At 44.2% G+C, this 17,709-nt stretch overlaps 1 protein-coding gene across 7 annotated transcripts in view; it reads right to left on the minus strand.

The window, feature by feature from the left end:
* Positions 1-7,901: 7,901 nt before the first annotated feature.
* Positions 7,902-17,709, minus strand: part of LOC139478298 (cyclin-G-associated kinase-like) — an 82,578-nt gene continuing 72,770 nt past the window's right edge. For 4 of the 7 annotated variants that reach the window (XM_071260711.1, XM_071260713.1, XM_071260715.1 and 1 more), the window contains 4 exons: positions 16,237-16,413; positions 15,238-15,383; positions 13,438-13,614; positions 7,902-12,262 (listed from right to left, as the gene is read on the minus strand). In XM_071260711.1, the coding sequence (XP_071116812.1) occupies positions 12,161-12,262; positions 13,438-13,614; positions 15,238-15,383; positions 16,237-16,413 (602 nt within the window). In that variant the 3' untranslated portion in view covers positions 7,902-12,160. The remainder of the gene's footprint in view (positions 12,263-13,437; positions 13,615-15,237; positions 15,384-16,236; positions 16,414-17,709) is intronic. The other 3 variants (XR_011654300.1, XR_011654302.1, XR_011654301.1) reach the window with 3 other exon arrangements.

Raw genomic sequence — 17,709 nt, forward strand, 5'->3', positions numbered from 1 at the left:
ACCAGAAAACACCGACTGTTTACTGACACTCATTACCAGCAAACACTGACTGTTCACCGACACTCATACCAGCAGCCCCCTGGCAAACACCGACTGTTCACCGACACTCATACCAGCAGCCCCCTGGCAAACACCGACTTTTCACCGACACTCGTACCAGCAAACACTGACTGTTCACCAACACTCATACCAGCAGACACTGACTGTTCACCGACACTCATACCAGCAGCCCCCTGGCAAACACCGACTGTTCACCAACACTCATACCAGCAAACATCGACTGTTCACTGACACTCATACCAGCAAACACTGATTGTTCACTGACACTCATACCAGCAGCCCCCTTGCAAACACCGACTGTTCACCGACACTCATACCAGCAGCCCCCTGGCAAATACCGACTGTTCACCAACACTCATACCAGCAAACACCGACTGTTCACCGACACTCATACCAGCAAACACCGACTGTTCACTGACACTCATTACCAGCAAACACCGACTGTTCACCGACACTCATACCAGCAGCCCCCTGGCAAACACCGACTGTTCACCGACACTCATACCAGCAAACACTGACTGTTCACCGACACACATACCAGCAGCCCCCTGGCAAATACCGACTGTTTACTGACACTCATACCAGCAAACACCGACTGTTCACCGACACTCATACCAGCAAACACCGACTGTTCACTGACACTCATACCAGCAAACACCGACTGTTCACCGACACTCATACCAGCAAACACCGACTGTTTACTGACACTCATACCAGCAAACACTGACTGTTCACCGACACACATACCAGCAAACACCGACTGTTCACTGACACTCATACCAGCAAACACCGACTGTTCACTGACACTCATACCAGCAAACACCGACTGTTCACTGACACTCATACCAGCAGCCCCCTGGCAAATACCGACTGTTCACTGACACTCATACCAGCAAACACCAACTGTTCACCGACACACATACCAGCAGCCCCCTGGCAAATACCGACTGTTTACTGACACTCATACCAGCAAACACTGACTGTTCACCGACACTCATACCAGCAGCCCCCTGGCAAATACCGACTGTTTACTGACACTCATACCAGCAAACACTGACTGTTCACCGACACTCATACCAGGAAACACCGACTGTTCACTGACACTCATACCAGCAAACACCGACTGTTTACTGACACTCATACCAGCAAACACTGACTGTTCACCGACACTCATACCAGCAGCCCCCTGGCAAACACCGACTGTTCACCGACACTCATACCAGCCAACACCGACTGTTCACTGACACTCATACCAGCAAACATCGACTGTTCACTGACACTCATACCAGCAAACACTGACTGTTCACTGACACTCATACCAGCAGCCCCCTGGCAAATACCGACTGTTCACTGACACTCATACCAGCAAACACCGACTGTTCACCGACACTCATACCAGCAAACATCGACTGTTCACTGACACTCATACCAGCAAACACCGACTGTTCACTGACACTCATACCAGCAAACATCGACTGTTCACTGACACTCATACCAGCAAACATCGACTGTTCACTGACACTCATACCAGCAAACACCGACTGTTCACCGACACTCATACCAGCAAACACCGACTGTTCACTGACACTCATCCCAGCAAACACCGACTGTTCACCGACACTCATACCAGCAAACATCGACTGTTCACTGACACTCATACCAGCAAACACCGACTGTTCACTGACACTCATACCAGCAAACACCGACTGTTTACTGACACTCATACCAGCAAACACTGACTGTTCACCGACACTCATACCAGCAAACACCGACTGTTCACCGACACTCATACCAGCAAACACCGACTGTTCACTGACACTCATTACCAGCAAACATCGACTGTTCACCGACACTCATACCAGCAAACACCGACTGTTTACTGACACTCATTACCAGCAAACATCGACTGTTCACCGACACTCATACCAGCAAACACCGACTGTTTACTGACACTCATTACCAGCAAACATCGACTGTTCACCGACACTCATACCAGCAAACACCGACTGTTCACCAACACTCATACCAGCAAACACCGACTGTTTACTGACACTCATTACCAGCAAACACCGACTGTTCACTGACACTCATACCAGAAAACACCGACTGTTTACTGACACTCATTACCAGCAAACACTGACTGTTCACCGACACTCATACCAGCAGCCCCCTGGCAAACACCGACTGTTCACCGACACTCATACCAGCAGCCCCCTGGCAAACACCGACTTTTCACCGACACTCGTACCAGCAAACACTGACTGTTCACCAACACTCATACCAGCAGACACTGACTGTTCACCGACACTCATACCAGCAGCCCCCTGGCAAACACCGACTGTTCACCAACACTCATACCAGCAAACATCGACTGTTCACTGACACTCATACCAGCAAACACTGATTGTTCACTGACACTCATACCAGCAGCCCCCTTGCAAACACCGACTGTTCACCGACACTCATACCAGCAGCCCCCTGGCAAATACCGACTGTTCACCAACACTCATACCAGCAAACACCGACTGTTCACCGACACTCATACCAGCAAACACCGACTGTTCACTGACACTCATTACCAGCAAACACCGACTGTTCACCGACACTCATACCAGCAGCCCCCTGGCAAACACCGACTGTTCACCGACACTCATACCAGCAAACACTGACTGTTCACCGACACACATACCAGCAGCCCCCTGGCAAATACCGACTGTTTACTGACACTCATACCAGCAAACACCGACTGTTCACCGACACTCATACCAGCAAACACCGACTGTTCACTGACACTCATACCAGCAAACACCGACTGTTCACCGACACTCATACCAGCAAACACCGACTGTTTACTGACACTCATACCAGCAAACACTGACTGTTCACCGACACACATACCAGCAAACACCGACTGTTCACTGACACTCATACCAGCAAACACCGACTGTTCACCGACACTCATACCAGCAAACACCGACTGTTCACTGACACTCATACCAGCAAACACCGACTGTTCACCGACACTCATACCAGCAAACACCGACTGTTTACTGACACTCATTACCAGCAAACACCGACTGTTCACCGACACTCATACCAGCAGCCCCCTGGCAAACACCGACTGTTCACCGACACTCATACCAGCAGCCCCCTGGCAAACACCGACTGTTCACCGACACTCATACCAGCAAACACTGACTGTTCACCAACACTCATACCAGCAGACACTGACTGTTCACCGACACTCATACCAGCAGCCCCCTGGCAAACACCGACTGTTCACCAACACTCATACCAGCAAACATCGACTGTTCACTGACACTTATACCAGCAAACACTGATTGTTCACTGACACTCATACCAGCAGCCCCCTTGCAAACACCGACTGTTCACCGACACTCATACCAGCAGCCCCCTGGCAAACACCAACTGTTCACCGACGCTCATAACATCAGCCCACTGACAAACACTGACTGTTCACCGACACTCATATCAGCCAACACCGACTGTTCACTAACACTCATACCATCAAACACTGACTGTTCACTGACACTCATAACATCAGCCCCTTGGCAAACACCGACTGTTTACTGACACCACTCATACCAGGAATAATGTTCAAGAAAATTTGCCCTGTGAAGATGTATATGTATTGATTAAAGTTGCGCATACTATCAGCATTGACTTGTTCTTATATATTGATACATCCTTCTTTTACGTGTCTTCCTGATGTTCAGTGTGTGTCATTCAAGGTTATGTTTTGGGGTCATTGTAGAGGGAGATGTTCAGTATGTGTCATTCAAGGTTATGTTTGGGGGTCATTGTAGAGTGAAATGTTCAGTTTGTGTCATTCAAGGCTATGTTTGGGGGTCATTGTACATGTTCAGTATGTGTCATTCAAAGCTATGTTTGGGGGTCTTCCTAGATGTTCTGCATGTCATTCAAGGCAAAGTTTGGGGTCATTGTAGATGTTAAGTATGTGTCATTCAAAGCTATGTTTAGGGGTCATAGAGTGAGATGTTCAGTATGTGTCATTCAAGGTTATGTTTGGGGGTCATTGTAGAGTGAAATGTTCAGTTTGTGTCATTCAAGGCTATGTTTGGGGGTCATTGTAGATGTTCAGTATGTGTCATTCAAAGCTATGTTTAGGGGTCTTCCTAGATATTCTTCATGTCATTCAAGGCAAAGTTTGGGGGTCATTGTAGATGTTCAGTATGTGTCATTCAAAGCTATGTTTAGGGGTCATAGAGTGAGATGTTCAGTATGTGTCATTCAAGGTTATGTTTGGGGGTCATTGTAGAGTGAGATGTTCAGTATGTGTCATGCAAGGTTATGTTTGGGGGTCATTGTAGAGTGAGATGTTCAGTATATGTCATTCAAGGTTATGTTTGGGGGTCATTGTAGAGTGAGATGTTCAGTATGTGTCATTCAAGGTTATGTTTTGGGGTCATTGTAGAGTGAGATGTTCAGTATGTGTCATTCAAGGTTATTTTGGGGGGTCATTGTAGAGTGAGATGTTCAGTATGAGTCATTCAAGGTTATGTTTGAGGGTCATTGTAGAGTGAGATGTTCAGTATGTGTCATTCAAGGTTATGTTTGGGGGTCATTGTAGAGTGAGATGTTCAGTTTGTGTCATTCAAGGTTATGTTTGGGGGCCATTGTAGATGTTCAGTATGTTTCATTCAAAGCTATGTTTGGGAGTCTTCATAGATGTTCTGCGTGTCATTCAAGGCTATGTTTGGGGGTCATACAGAGATGTTCAGGATGTGTCATTCAAGGCAAAGTTTGGGGGTCATTGTAGATGTTCAGTATGTGTCATTCAAAGCTATGTTTGGGAGTCTTCCTAGATGTTCTGCATGTCATTCAAGGCTATGTTTGGGGGTCATAGAGAGATGTTCAGGATGTGTCATTCAAGGCGATGTTTAGGGGTCATAGAGTGGGATGTTCAGTATGTGTCATTCAAAGCTATGTTTGGGGGTCATTGTAGATGTTCAGTATGTGTCATTCAAGGCTATGTTTGGGGGTCTTCCTAGATGTTCTTCATGTCATTCGAGGCTATGTTTTGGGGTCATTATAGATGTTCAGTATGTGCCATTCAAAGCTATGTTTAGGGGTCATAGAGTGAGATGTTCAGTATGTGTCATTCAAGGCTAGGTTTGGGGGTCTTCCTAGATGTTCTTCATGTCATTCAAGGCTATGTTTGGGGGTCATAGAGTGAGATGTTCAGTATCTGTCATTCAAGGTTATGTTTGGGGGTCATTATAGAGTGACATGTTCAGTATGTGTCATTCAAAGCTATGTTTGGGGGCCATTGTAGAGTGAGATGTTCAGTATGTGTCATGCAAGGTTATGTTTGGGGGTCACTGTAGAGTGAGATGTTCAGTATGTGTCATTCAAGGTTATGTTTGGGGGTCATTGTAGAGTGAGATGTTCAGTATGTGTCATTCAAGGTTATGTTTGGTAGAGTGAGATGTTCAGTATGTGTCATTCAAGGTTATGTTTGGGGGTCATTGTAGAGTGAGATGTTCAGTATGTGTCATTCTAGGTTATGTTTGGGGGTCATTGTAGAGTGAGATGTTCAGTATGTGTCATTCAAGGTTATGTTTGGGGGTCATTGTAGAGTGAGATGTTCAGTATGTGTCATTCAAGGTTATGTTTGGGGGTCATTGTAGAGTGAGATGTTCAGTATGTGTCATTCAAGGCTATGTTTGGGGGTCATTGTAGAGTGAGATGTTCAGTATGTGTCATTCAAAGCTATGTTTGGGGGTCTTCGTAGATGTTCTGCATGTCATTCAATGCTATGTTTGGGGGTCATTATAGAGTGAGATGTTCAGTATGTGTCATTAAAGGCTATGTTTGGGGGTCATTATAGAGTGAGATGTTCAGTATGTGTCATTCCAGGCTGTTTGGGGGGCATCGTAGGTGTTCAGTTTGTCATTCAAGGCTATGTTCTGTGGTCATCATACATGTACGGTATGTGTCATTCAAAGCTGTGTTTGGGGGTCATTGTAGATGTTCCGTATGTGTCATTTAAAGTTGTGTTTGGGGGTCATTGTAGATGTTCGGTATGTGTCATTCAATGCTGTGTTTGGGGGTCATCATAGATGTTTGGTATCTGTCATTCAAAGCTGTGTTTGGGCGTCATCATAGATGTTTGGTATGTGTCATTCAAAGCTGTGTTTGGGCGTCCTCATAGATGTTCGGTATGTGTCATTCAAAGCTGTGTTTGGGGGTCATCAGAGATGTTTGGTATGTGTCATTCAATGCTGTGTTTGGGCATCATCATAGATGTTCAGTACCTGTCATTCAAAGCTGTATTCCGTAGTCATCATAGAGAGATGTTCAGTATGTGTCATTCAAGGCTGTTTTGGGGTCTTCATAGATGTTCAGTATGTTTTATTCAAGGCTATGTTTGAGGGTCATTGTCGAGTGAAATGTTCAGTGTGTTTCATTTAAGGCTATGTTTTGGGGGTCATTGTAGAATGAAATGTTCGGTATGTGTCATTCAAAGCTATGTTTGGGGGGTCATCGTAGATGTTCAGCATCTGCTATTTACTGATATGTTCTTCCATGATTTGGGAAAAATACTTGAAACTTATCAGATGTTTCAAATCACAATAACAACCCTTGACTGTTTCCAGCTGATAGGACTTACGCCTCACAGCAAAAGCTAATATTCATACAAAAGTTCTTCTTTCTGAGTCGTTCATAGGCTTTATTGAAATTTGAGGAGTTCGGTTGAACAGTATTTCAGTTACATTACTGTGTGTCACAGGCAAGCCTGATGCTTAGGGTGAAATGGGGTTTAACAACGAGTCCAAGATTATTGCACTTATATACTGTAAACAGCTTTATTCCTGCGCCGTTAAAATATTGCGAATACCACACCAAAGACAATATGGCGACGAGATATTTTTGCGAGTTGCCCTTTTGAGATGACACCTCGATTACCAAACAATAGACAGCTTCTCTCCGAAGCTAGTTAATCTGAGTTGGCCGGAAAGTTGACCAGTGTCATGAAACCGATTCACGCAAGATGGCTTGTTTCCTGTGTGGACAAAATTGCACAGGACACTGACGCAATCAAGCGAGGTTGGAAGAAGGCAGGATTACTGTTATTTCCTGAGAATATTCAAACAGAATTACTGGCCTACTCTTATTAATTAATCCGCTAATCATGGGCTGTGACCATTGTTAAGTGGGTAGACTGGCTGTGTTAGCTTATTAATCCCACCTACTCCACTGTCTTACAATGGGTGTCTCACTAATGGGATGTAACCCTGTGAGGCAACAGTGACACTAATTGGTCTGTTTACACTGTCATTTGTGATGTATAGTGTGACCATTCTGCATTCATTTGTGTTTTTAACTTATTGAGTAACTTGTGGTTCTGGTTGATGATTTCAACATTTGGTGACGTGTTGCAATGAATAAAGTATGTATGTATTATTTATACTTATTTTTGCGTTTTTAATTTTTGCGATTGAGTCTCGTTCGCAAATCTCGCAATAATAAAACGGTCGCAAAAAATTCCCTGTTTACAGTATTGATGTGCATGCACAAGTGTGTCTGCAGCCCACTAAGATACCATGCCGCAGTTGAACATGAATACCCCACTCAGACACAGTATACTGACTCCGAGCTGACCAGTCTTTGACCCCTTAATGTCGAGCGCAAGACAGGGTAACAAGTACGATCTTTTAACGTCTTTTGGTATGACGCGGCTGGGGTCGAACCCCGGACCTTCTGCTCTCCGGGTGGACACAAGACCACGGAGGCGGTCCCAACGAGTAAATTAACACATGTCAACTGTTACATCATTTATTTCTATGATAGTGCTCATTATGCATACTCTTATTTTATGTTTTAAAACAATTTTAAATTCTCCTATACTTCTTAATGATACAACACATTTTGGCTAAAATGTTCTCATAAGATCATAACACTAGTCAACAACATCACATGCTGCATAACTGTCTCCTAATTGTTAACAATAAATATACATCACAGTGGGCAGTCTGTTAATAAATCTACAGGTTTCCCAACAGCAATCCAGTTGCCATGACAAATGAAGACCCAATCTTTCTGAGACTTGACTGCCATGTACTTCGACCTCCTCCCATTAGGAACACAGAGACACCCTCCACAACAAGTCCACTGAACCTTTTTCATGGAGATTGTTTTGAACAAATATATTGACACATTTTAGAACAATAATTATTTTTCTTAGTCAATGTTAAAGTATATGACCGCCATTGTTTTCTTCAAATCCAAAAAATGTCAAGTTTGAAATTTTTAATAAGTAATATTTTTCTTTAAATAAAAAAACCCTATACCAGTACAATCTGCAATATACCTACGAATGAATCTCTGTAGATAAAAGGACACAGTCCACTGTACTTCCATGAAGCACCAGGTGTGGTGAACTTTAAGTGACTCTAATCATGTCTCTGTATTCCCAACATGACCCAGCTGGCACACTAACACCCCTTTCCCCCCGCCACCAGGGGTAGAGCTGGCAGAATATCGTGTACGACATGGACATAACTTGCTGACAACCTGAGGAACAGCTCGTGCAGTAAGCAAACACAACCAAGTATGATTTCATAGAAACGAGATCAAAGTATGGTTGGTATTGATTGACAAAAATTCTGACGAAGCCCACCCTCAGGAAACCGTGGACCATGGCACTGCAGTCATAAACAATAATAGTGCTGTAACAGTCAGAAAACCATGATTTGTACATAGCATGGGAATATGATAATGTTCCTGAAAATATTGGTAAAACAAGCAGGAGACGAGGTAAATGACAAATACAAGGTTATCACATGTCTCAACTCATCAGAATGTTCAAATAAATTTACATCATAAATGAGCACTGTTACAGCTGGATGGGAATAGAAATGAAAGAAATCATATACAATATAGTCTAAAAATGCTTAGATCATCAGTTTTACCTGCTCTATATACAGTCAGTGGTGTCTATGTACACAAGAAATACTGCTTGATAAAACAATGCATAGGTAACATGGAGAAGCTGGTTCTTCTGAAATAGCCCCAGTATCTGTGCTGGACAGTCACAGAGGGTCGCACTGCCTACAATCAGGATGGAAAAAAAAAGTTGCTGTTTTCAGTTAGGAATGTATTTGATTGATATGGACAAGTGCAGTTGGGTTCTGGTGTGAACAAGACACTCAATGACTGAGAACTCACAATGTCAGATTGTACAACAGGCTAACAGTGTTCATGTAGGGTTTCACTTTTTGGCGTACACAGAAATAAAACATGCATAATATACATATAAAAACAACTTAAAATCATGTCAAGATGATACCATTCCACGAGTTAGCATCATAGTGGAGAAGAATTGCACAAAAGCATGACAAGAAGTGTCCAGTTGCCCTGGCACACTGAACATGAACATAAGGTGGGAGACATGGTTTGCACTTTCTGGGGGTCCTATCTCATTAGTGTTTATTTAACAGCCATATATTTCCATATATAGTGACATCACCATTTCAAAGGTATCTTACACTGTGCAAAGTGCCAACACATTGCCATTACGACCAATACCAGCCACTGAATGTACAGCTGGTCTCTGTACGCTAGCCAACAAGTATCTCCATACCACACAACTCCATGAACCAACTGCTATCACGACATTGCTATGTCAACCACTGGAGATATGGCAATAGGGCTGGAATATGGATATTTTGATCGATATGGTAATTACTTCAATAACACTACTTTGTTAAGTTTCATTACATGAACTAATCGATATGTTTGAAATACTCGCTGTTTGTATGATTAAGCAGGGAAAAATGCTGTTACAATGTTGTATCACAAATACAATGCACACTCTAGGAAGAATACTTGTGTGATGCTAACAATGGAAATAAAGTTAACATCAAATCTCCCCGCAAGGTATTTGGATTCTACCTGTGACCTTGACAATACATTTGGTATGAGCACAGATTTGGAATGTTGTTGAGGCAGGAACAACATACAAACAAGTTGGTCCCACAGTAGGATTGTTCTAATGTAACTGGGTCGCAGCTGCTCTGACAACATTAATCATGCAAGCTGACAGAGCTGTGAGAACAACACGTGGCAAGTGAGGAAAGCTACATGCTAACAATGCCCGATGGCAACTGTACATTCTGACAACACACTGTAAACCTAGGAACCCGGGGATCTTGATGATGGTCATGTTGGACATTTAAAGAGCACATCTGGTGGCTGACTTTGCAGTCAGGAGACCACCTGATCAGACATTTTATACTGTCAGGAGACCACCACTGCGTGCCTGATCAGACACTTGGTACTGTCAGGAGACCACCTGTTCAGACACTTGGTACTGTCAGGAGACCACCTGATCAGACACTTGGTACTGTCAGGAGACCACCACTGCGTGCCTGATCTGACACTTGGTACTGTCAGGAGACCACCTGTTCAGACACTTGGTACTGTCAGGAGACCACCTGATCAGACACTTGGTACTGTCAGGAGACCACCACTGCGTGCCTGATCAGACACTTGGTACTGTCAGGAGATCACCTCATCAGACACTTGGTACTGTCAGGAGACCACCACTGCGTGCCTGATCAGACACTTGGTACTGTCAGGAGACCACCTGATCAGACACCGGGTACTGTCAGGAGATCACCTGATCAGACACTTGGTACTGTCAGGAGACCACCTGATCAGACACTTTGTAGTCAGGAGACCACCTGATCAGACACTTGGTACTGTCGGGAGACCACCACTGCATGCCTGATCAGACCATTGGTACTGTCAGGAGATCACCTGATCAGACACTTGGTACTGTCAGGAGACCACCTGATCAGACACTTGGTACTGTCAGGAGACCACCACTGCGTGCCTGATCAGACACTTGGTACTGTCAGGAGACCACCTGATCAGACACTTGGTACTGTCAGGAGATCACCTGATCAGACACTTGGTACTGTCAGGAGACCACCTGATCAGACACTTGGTACAGTCAGGAGACCACCTGATCAGACACTTGGTACTGTCAGGAGACCACCACTGCATGCCTGATCAGACACTTGGTACTGTCAGGAGATCACCTGATCAGACACTTGGTACTGTCAGGAGACCACCTGATCAGACACTTGGTACTGTCAGGAGACCACCACTGCGTGCCTGATCAGACACTTGGTACTGTCAGGAGACCACCTGATCAGACACTTGGTACTGTCAGGAGATCACCTGATCAGACACTTGGTACTGTCAGGAGACCACCACTGCGTGCCTGATCAGACACTTGGTACTGTCAGGAGACCACCTGATCAGACACTTGGTACTGTCAGGAGACCACCTCTGTGTGCCTGATCAGATACCAACGCTGTCCAAGTGTATGTACTGCATCAAGATGACAAATGTTGCAGAAATGAAACAAAATCTGTCTGGTAAGTTATAGAAGAAACTAGCAACGTTTCATGGAACAACTTAATGGATATGCCTGGATATGTCACAACTACAAAAATAAACGCAAAATCAAACTGGGGCTATGACAATACACCTTGCAAAGGGATATGAGTCTTGCTAGTTTGGCTGTAATCAGTCAAGACATCAAAACCTAACATCCTATAACATATGAAGGCATGAATTCTGTCACACTTAAACAATAAATTAAATACCTCTTTATCACAGCCCAGAACTATGTGAGTTTCTATGTTTATCTGTACTGGTAGCAGCCTCTGCATCTCTGTTGTCTTCATGATTTGATTATTGCACAATTTGACTGTTGTCCAGTTCCCCAGTGAAGAACAGTACACTTCATCTATATTACTGTCTCATAGTTACTACACAAATATCAGTAACATCTCTACATAAGTCTCAATCTAGATGGCAGTCAGTCTCCTGCTACTGCTGCCTTATGCACCACCCATTGCTTGTTTTGCAACATCCACCATATCAATGTGCTTTTGTGTTCACTCCTGGACTAGTGGCAGCAGTAGAAACTAGGGGAGACAACACTAGGTGGTACTAATTTATATGAAACTAGCCTGGATATTTTCACCCTCCCTACAGTTTCTAGGTGTCTTGAATTAATAATCTCCTAGTGTCACTCATGTCAATATAATGACTTCATTCCTTCTTCTTCAAACTGGGCCCAAGCTTCACTGAGTTCCATGAATATCATCCGTGCCAGGTTTTCATGTGGAGAGCCAGTAAGCTGAAACAGAAAATGAATTTTGAGGACATTTCGAAATGTTATACATACGAGGGGTGGCTGAAAGGTCCTAACTATGTAGGATGTCAAGAGGTACTCTGTTGATTAAGATGGACAAAATTGGCTACTGCACAGCCCAGTATTTACAACTGAAAGAACTAACTCCAACAGCCATCCATGCACACATGGTGTCAACTTTAGGGGATGAAGCTCCTTCCTTAACAGGTGAGCAGCAGAGTTTAAGAGGGGAACAGAGAAGAAGATCAAAGATAAGAAAGACCTTCCACTGTCACCACAGAAGAAATTGTTGACAAAATACATGTAATGATTATGGATGATTGATGACGCACATAGCCAAAAGGCGATGAGAATCGAAAACATTATGAGCCAGAGGCAAAACAACACTTAAAGAAGTGGAACATCTAACATACCTCCAAGGAGTAGGCAACGTCCGTTTCATCACCTGGCCTCAGTTTTCAGGGAAATTCTCCACCCTATTCTATTTGATGTAATGCCACTGTATTGATAAACTGCAAATGTTTTCATTGACCAAGGAAACCCCGGGCATTCCGCCAAAATGCCCCTTGCATTTGAAAGGAAATGCTAAACTTTAATTAATTGAATTGTAAGACCAAGGTTTTACAGATGAATTTTATAAACTTGCCTTTTTTACTAATCTAATGTTGATTTCTGATTGGTTAAAAGTCACAATTGTTTTCATATGAAAATTCCATGACGTGAATTGAGCCTGCAACCTCACATGTCATGATTAGTTTTGTAACCCACTGTTTTCCCACTGCCACAAGGGCAGACGATGAAAGAGTGTTCATTTTTGATGTCATGACTTCAACTGTGTGCATGCTGCAAGTGGCCTTTCTCTTGTACGCATCCTTGGTCTTGACTGAGAATGTAAACCCTGGGCATCTGGATATTTGGCCCTCCAAAATATGCCTCTGCCTGGGCTTACATTTTCGGTCAAGACTGAGGAGGAGGTTTTCATCTCTTTCCATCTTCTATCAAACTTCCTCCATGAAACCTTATTCTTTCCCTCCTTTCAAAGCTTATTCTTTCACACTCGCTACAGAGCCCTACATCCAGGTTACTGGGCTCTACATACATTACTGGGCCTATCCACAGGTGACTGGGCCATACACACCAGTTACCGGGGCCATACTCACTTTGTCTGGATGTACGGAGAGCACAGCCCTCCTGTAGACTTTCTTGACCTGGTCTGCTGTGACGAGCTCGTGCATGCCGCACTGCTTCCAGCGCTTCTCTTCCTCCCACAATACATTCTGGAGGGAGCACAGCAGAGCTCGTATGTTCTTCTCCTTCCCTTTGGACCATTCTAGCACCTTGCATCAAATGTACACATATCATGATCAGGTGAGATAACTAACATCAAGGAACAACTGATCAAATAACTAATACATTATTCTCTCTATAGTTTTCAAAAGGGTCTATTATCTTAAATAGCACAAGTTACGTGAGTGAGTAAGAGGAGCTACACTGCTTTCAGTAATATTCCAGAGATATCCCAGCAGGGACACCAGAGTTGCAGCTGACCACAGGCATGAGGACCTGTGTCACTGAGAAGGAGGAGCCTCTGGCAGGCAGCTGAGACCAGGACGATCCTTCATTACCAGCCAGGGAGATCCAGGCTGGTTCACACTTACCTCACCGGAACAACAGTACAGACAGCTGAGACCAGGACGAGCCTTCATTACCAGCCAGGGAGATCCAGGCTGGTTCACACTTACCTCACCAGAACAACAGTACAGACAGCTGAGAGACCAGGACGAGCCTTCATTACCAGCCAGGGAGATCCAGGCTGGTTCACACTTACCTCACTGGAATCACAGTACAGACAGCTGAGACCAGGACGAGCCTTCATTACCAGCCAGGGAGATCCAGGCTGGTTCACACTTACCTCACCAGAACAACAGTACAGACAGCTGAGATCAAGACGAGCCTTCATTACCAGCCAGGGAGGTCCAGGCTGGTTCACACTTACCTCACCAGAACAACAGTACAGACAGCTGAGACCAGGACGAGCCTTCATTACCAGCCAGGGAGATCCAGGCTGGTTCACACTTACCTCACCAGAACAACAGTACAGACAGCTGAGACCAGGACGAGCCTTCATTACCAGCCAGGGAGGTCCAGGCTGGTTCACACTTACCTCACCAGAACAACAGTACAGACAGCTGAGACCAGGACGAGCCTTCATTACCAGCCAGGGAGATCCAGGCTGGTTCACACTTACCTCACCAGAACAACAGTACAGACAGCTGAGACCAGGACGAGCCTTCATTACCAGCCAGGGAGGTCCAGGCTGGTTCACACTTACCTCACTGGAATCACAGTACAGACAGCTGAGACCAGGACGAGCCTTCATTACCAGCCAGGGAGGTCCAGGCTGGTTCACACTTACCTCACCAGAACAACAGTACAGACAGCTGAGAGACCAGGACGAGCCTTCATTACCAGCCAGGGAGGTCCAGGCTGGTTCACACTTACCTCACTGGAATCACAGTACAGACAGCTGAGACCAGGACGAGCCTTCATTACCAGCCAGGGAGGTCCAGGCTGGTTCACACTTACCTCACCGGAACAACAGTACAGACAGCTGAGACCAGGACGAGCCTTCATTACCAGCCAGGGAGGTCCAGGCTGGTTCACACTTACCTCACCAGAACAACAGTACAGACAGTTGAGACCAGGACGAGCCTTCATTACCAGCCAGGGAGGTCCAGGCTGGTTCACACTTACCTCACCAGAACAACAGTACAGGCAGTTGAGACCAGGACGAGCCTTCATTACCAGCCAGGGAGGTCCAGGCTGGTTCACACTTACCTCACTGGAATCACAGTACAGACAGCTGAGACCAGGACGAGCCTTTGTTACCAGCCAGGGAGGTCCAGGCTGGTTCACACTTACCTCACCGGGACAACAGTAGAGGCCGTGTGTCAATTTACCTGAAGTTTCTCAGGGTCCATGCATTCAGCCATGATTTCTTTCTTCATGTCCCCAAGAGTTTTAGGACCATCATTTTCTTTCTTTGAAAAGGTGTGCTGGCCTAGGAGATCTTCAAAAGCATTTGTTGACACCTTTGGTTTCGGTCCTAGAAAAAAAAACCACAAAGAGATTAAAGTGATCTTGTTGGACGGAAAGGCTTGGATAATGAGACTCGAAAAACAGCATAGAAATAAGTAATTCTTAGATAACAGTGCAAATGTATCAAAAAGCAGTTCTATCACATTACAGAATTCATCTTTAAACTAAGAAGCCTTCACTGCAAAGCAAAACAATAAAAAAACAACCAGTTCTCAGGACAATACAGTTGAACAGGTGCTGTGCCTTAATGTGTGTACCGGTACTTCGTGTACTACCCTGGTGAATTTTAATCTTTGTAAAACAGAAAAAACATGCTTTCCTGTAGGATTGCTCTGATGATGTTGAAACCAAAAGAACAAATCTAATTGAAATAGTTTACCAGCGATGCCAACCGTAATTGAAGTTTTGGAATAATGAGTTCAGCAAAAATGCGTAATTTCATGTGAAACAATGTTAACAATGTTTCGCTTCGATATCTAACCTTCACACATTCATAAATTCATCAAGTAGTACTAATTAACTGTTTTTCATGTGTTGTTTCGAGTTCTGAAGTAATATCATTGTACATGCAATTAGTTGATTGATAAAATGACTTGAATATGTTTGAACAAAACAACCAATCAGAGACCTTGTATCAGTGAGTGATGAATATTTTAAAATTGAAGGCATGGCTCGCTACAAAAGGCTTCGAGTCACCAGTGCATTAACAATTTGCTCTTTGTCATATTTTATGCATGGACATAATTTGTGAAAAAAATGACAAAAAATCATCATATGGGGAAGGACAAGCATAATAGTGTTCTTTTCACCAAAATCAAAATGGTTGGCATCTCTGGGTTACCTAAATTTTGTTGCCATACCAAAGCTTTTGCGAGTCCCACGGTCCTCTCTTCCACCAATGACACTGGCGCTGTAGTTAGGTTTAGCAAAAGGTTGCTGCTGCTGCTGCTGCTGCTGTTGCTGTTGTTGTTGTTGCTGCTGCTGCTGCTGCTGCTGATGCAATGGGGATGATCGGCCACTTTGCCAGTTCATTGAGCCTGTCATGATGGTCATTCAATAATTAAAGAGTTATCTCAGATTTAGTGCATAATAGGACATGAAAATGTTCTGAAAGGCAGTATTCAGGTAATAATCAGGTGATAACGACTAATACATGACTTCTTATTACCAGGAGTCTTTTTAATATAAAAAATTATTCACTTTGTGTCCATCAAAATTGTATATTTATGTACTTATCCTGTCTCCCTCTATGCATCTCTCTTTCTTCCTCGACCCTTAGTGGAAAATGTGCTAAAACAAAGGTTTCCAGCTTCTAAAAAACAATTACCATGGTCACCTCCCATCAATGTGGGTCATGCACACACTGTATGCATGTTGACCTATACACACTAGCCACACGATTTTCCAAGCCAACTCATTCTCTTGTTAAAGCCTTTTATGCTTAGGGAATTGTGATGTGGAGATGGAGCGGGTATAGAACGTGTGAGAGATGATAAGTATATAAATATACAGTTTGTTGTAACGTCTTTGATATCTTCAGGATTCAAGATCGACGTCAAAGGAGAAATAGTAAATAGCCCATCAGGTTGGCCGGGAAGTTGATTTTTTTAAGGCATGAATTTTGCTGACTCGAGCAGCCATGGCGAGAGCCAAGAGTAAAACCGTTTCAAACGTAATGCACTCAAAATCTTTCTCAGCCAATGGTTCATAATCCGCCAAAGTGAGATGGTGAAGTATGACGTTTAGATCCCATATGGGGGGACGAAAAAAAGAGGACTGGTCCGCCAACTTGCATGACCAAATCAAGGATGGGAAATCCACCACTAGGGAGACCTTTCGCTGGTCGAAGTCGCTACAACGAAGTTAATCACAGCCAAGTATGTAGCTAAAGTGGAACCTTTAAGCTTATGGGATGACCGGAGATGGTGAAGATATTCAGCAATCTGTTGTGGAGAAGCAGGAGCGGGTGATGAAATGCCAAGCGTGTGACTATAGGCCTCTAAAGTCTTCCACTTGTTGTATAAGGACTTGGTTGACAAACTATGAGCTTCTGAGATCAATTTGGCTACCCATCTAGAGTACCCTTTGGGATTTCTTTAAATGTGCCAAATAAGTTGAAGGGTGTCAAGCGACGGGTGAGCAGCTGAGAGTGAGGTTGCAGAAGTAGGTCATTCGTTTGAGGTAGACAGTAAAAACTTCTGTCTGCTAGTTGGAAAAGCGTGGTGAACTAGCTGGCCAGTAAGTCACGACCAAAATCAGTGTGAAGTGACTGGTGGACGCTATCTTCTGCATGACCCGAGATAGAACACCAGTAGGGGGAAAGGCGTAGGCGT

Source organism: Haliotis cracherodii, unplaced genomic scaffold, assembly GCF_022045235.1.
Source record: "Haliotis cracherodii isolate W230 unplaced genomic scaffold, xgHalCrac1.p SCAF_4, whole genome shotgun sequence".
NCBI classification, from domain to species: Eukaryota; Metazoa; Mollusca; class Gastropoda; order Lepetellida; family Haliotidae; genus Haliotis; species Haliotis cracherodii.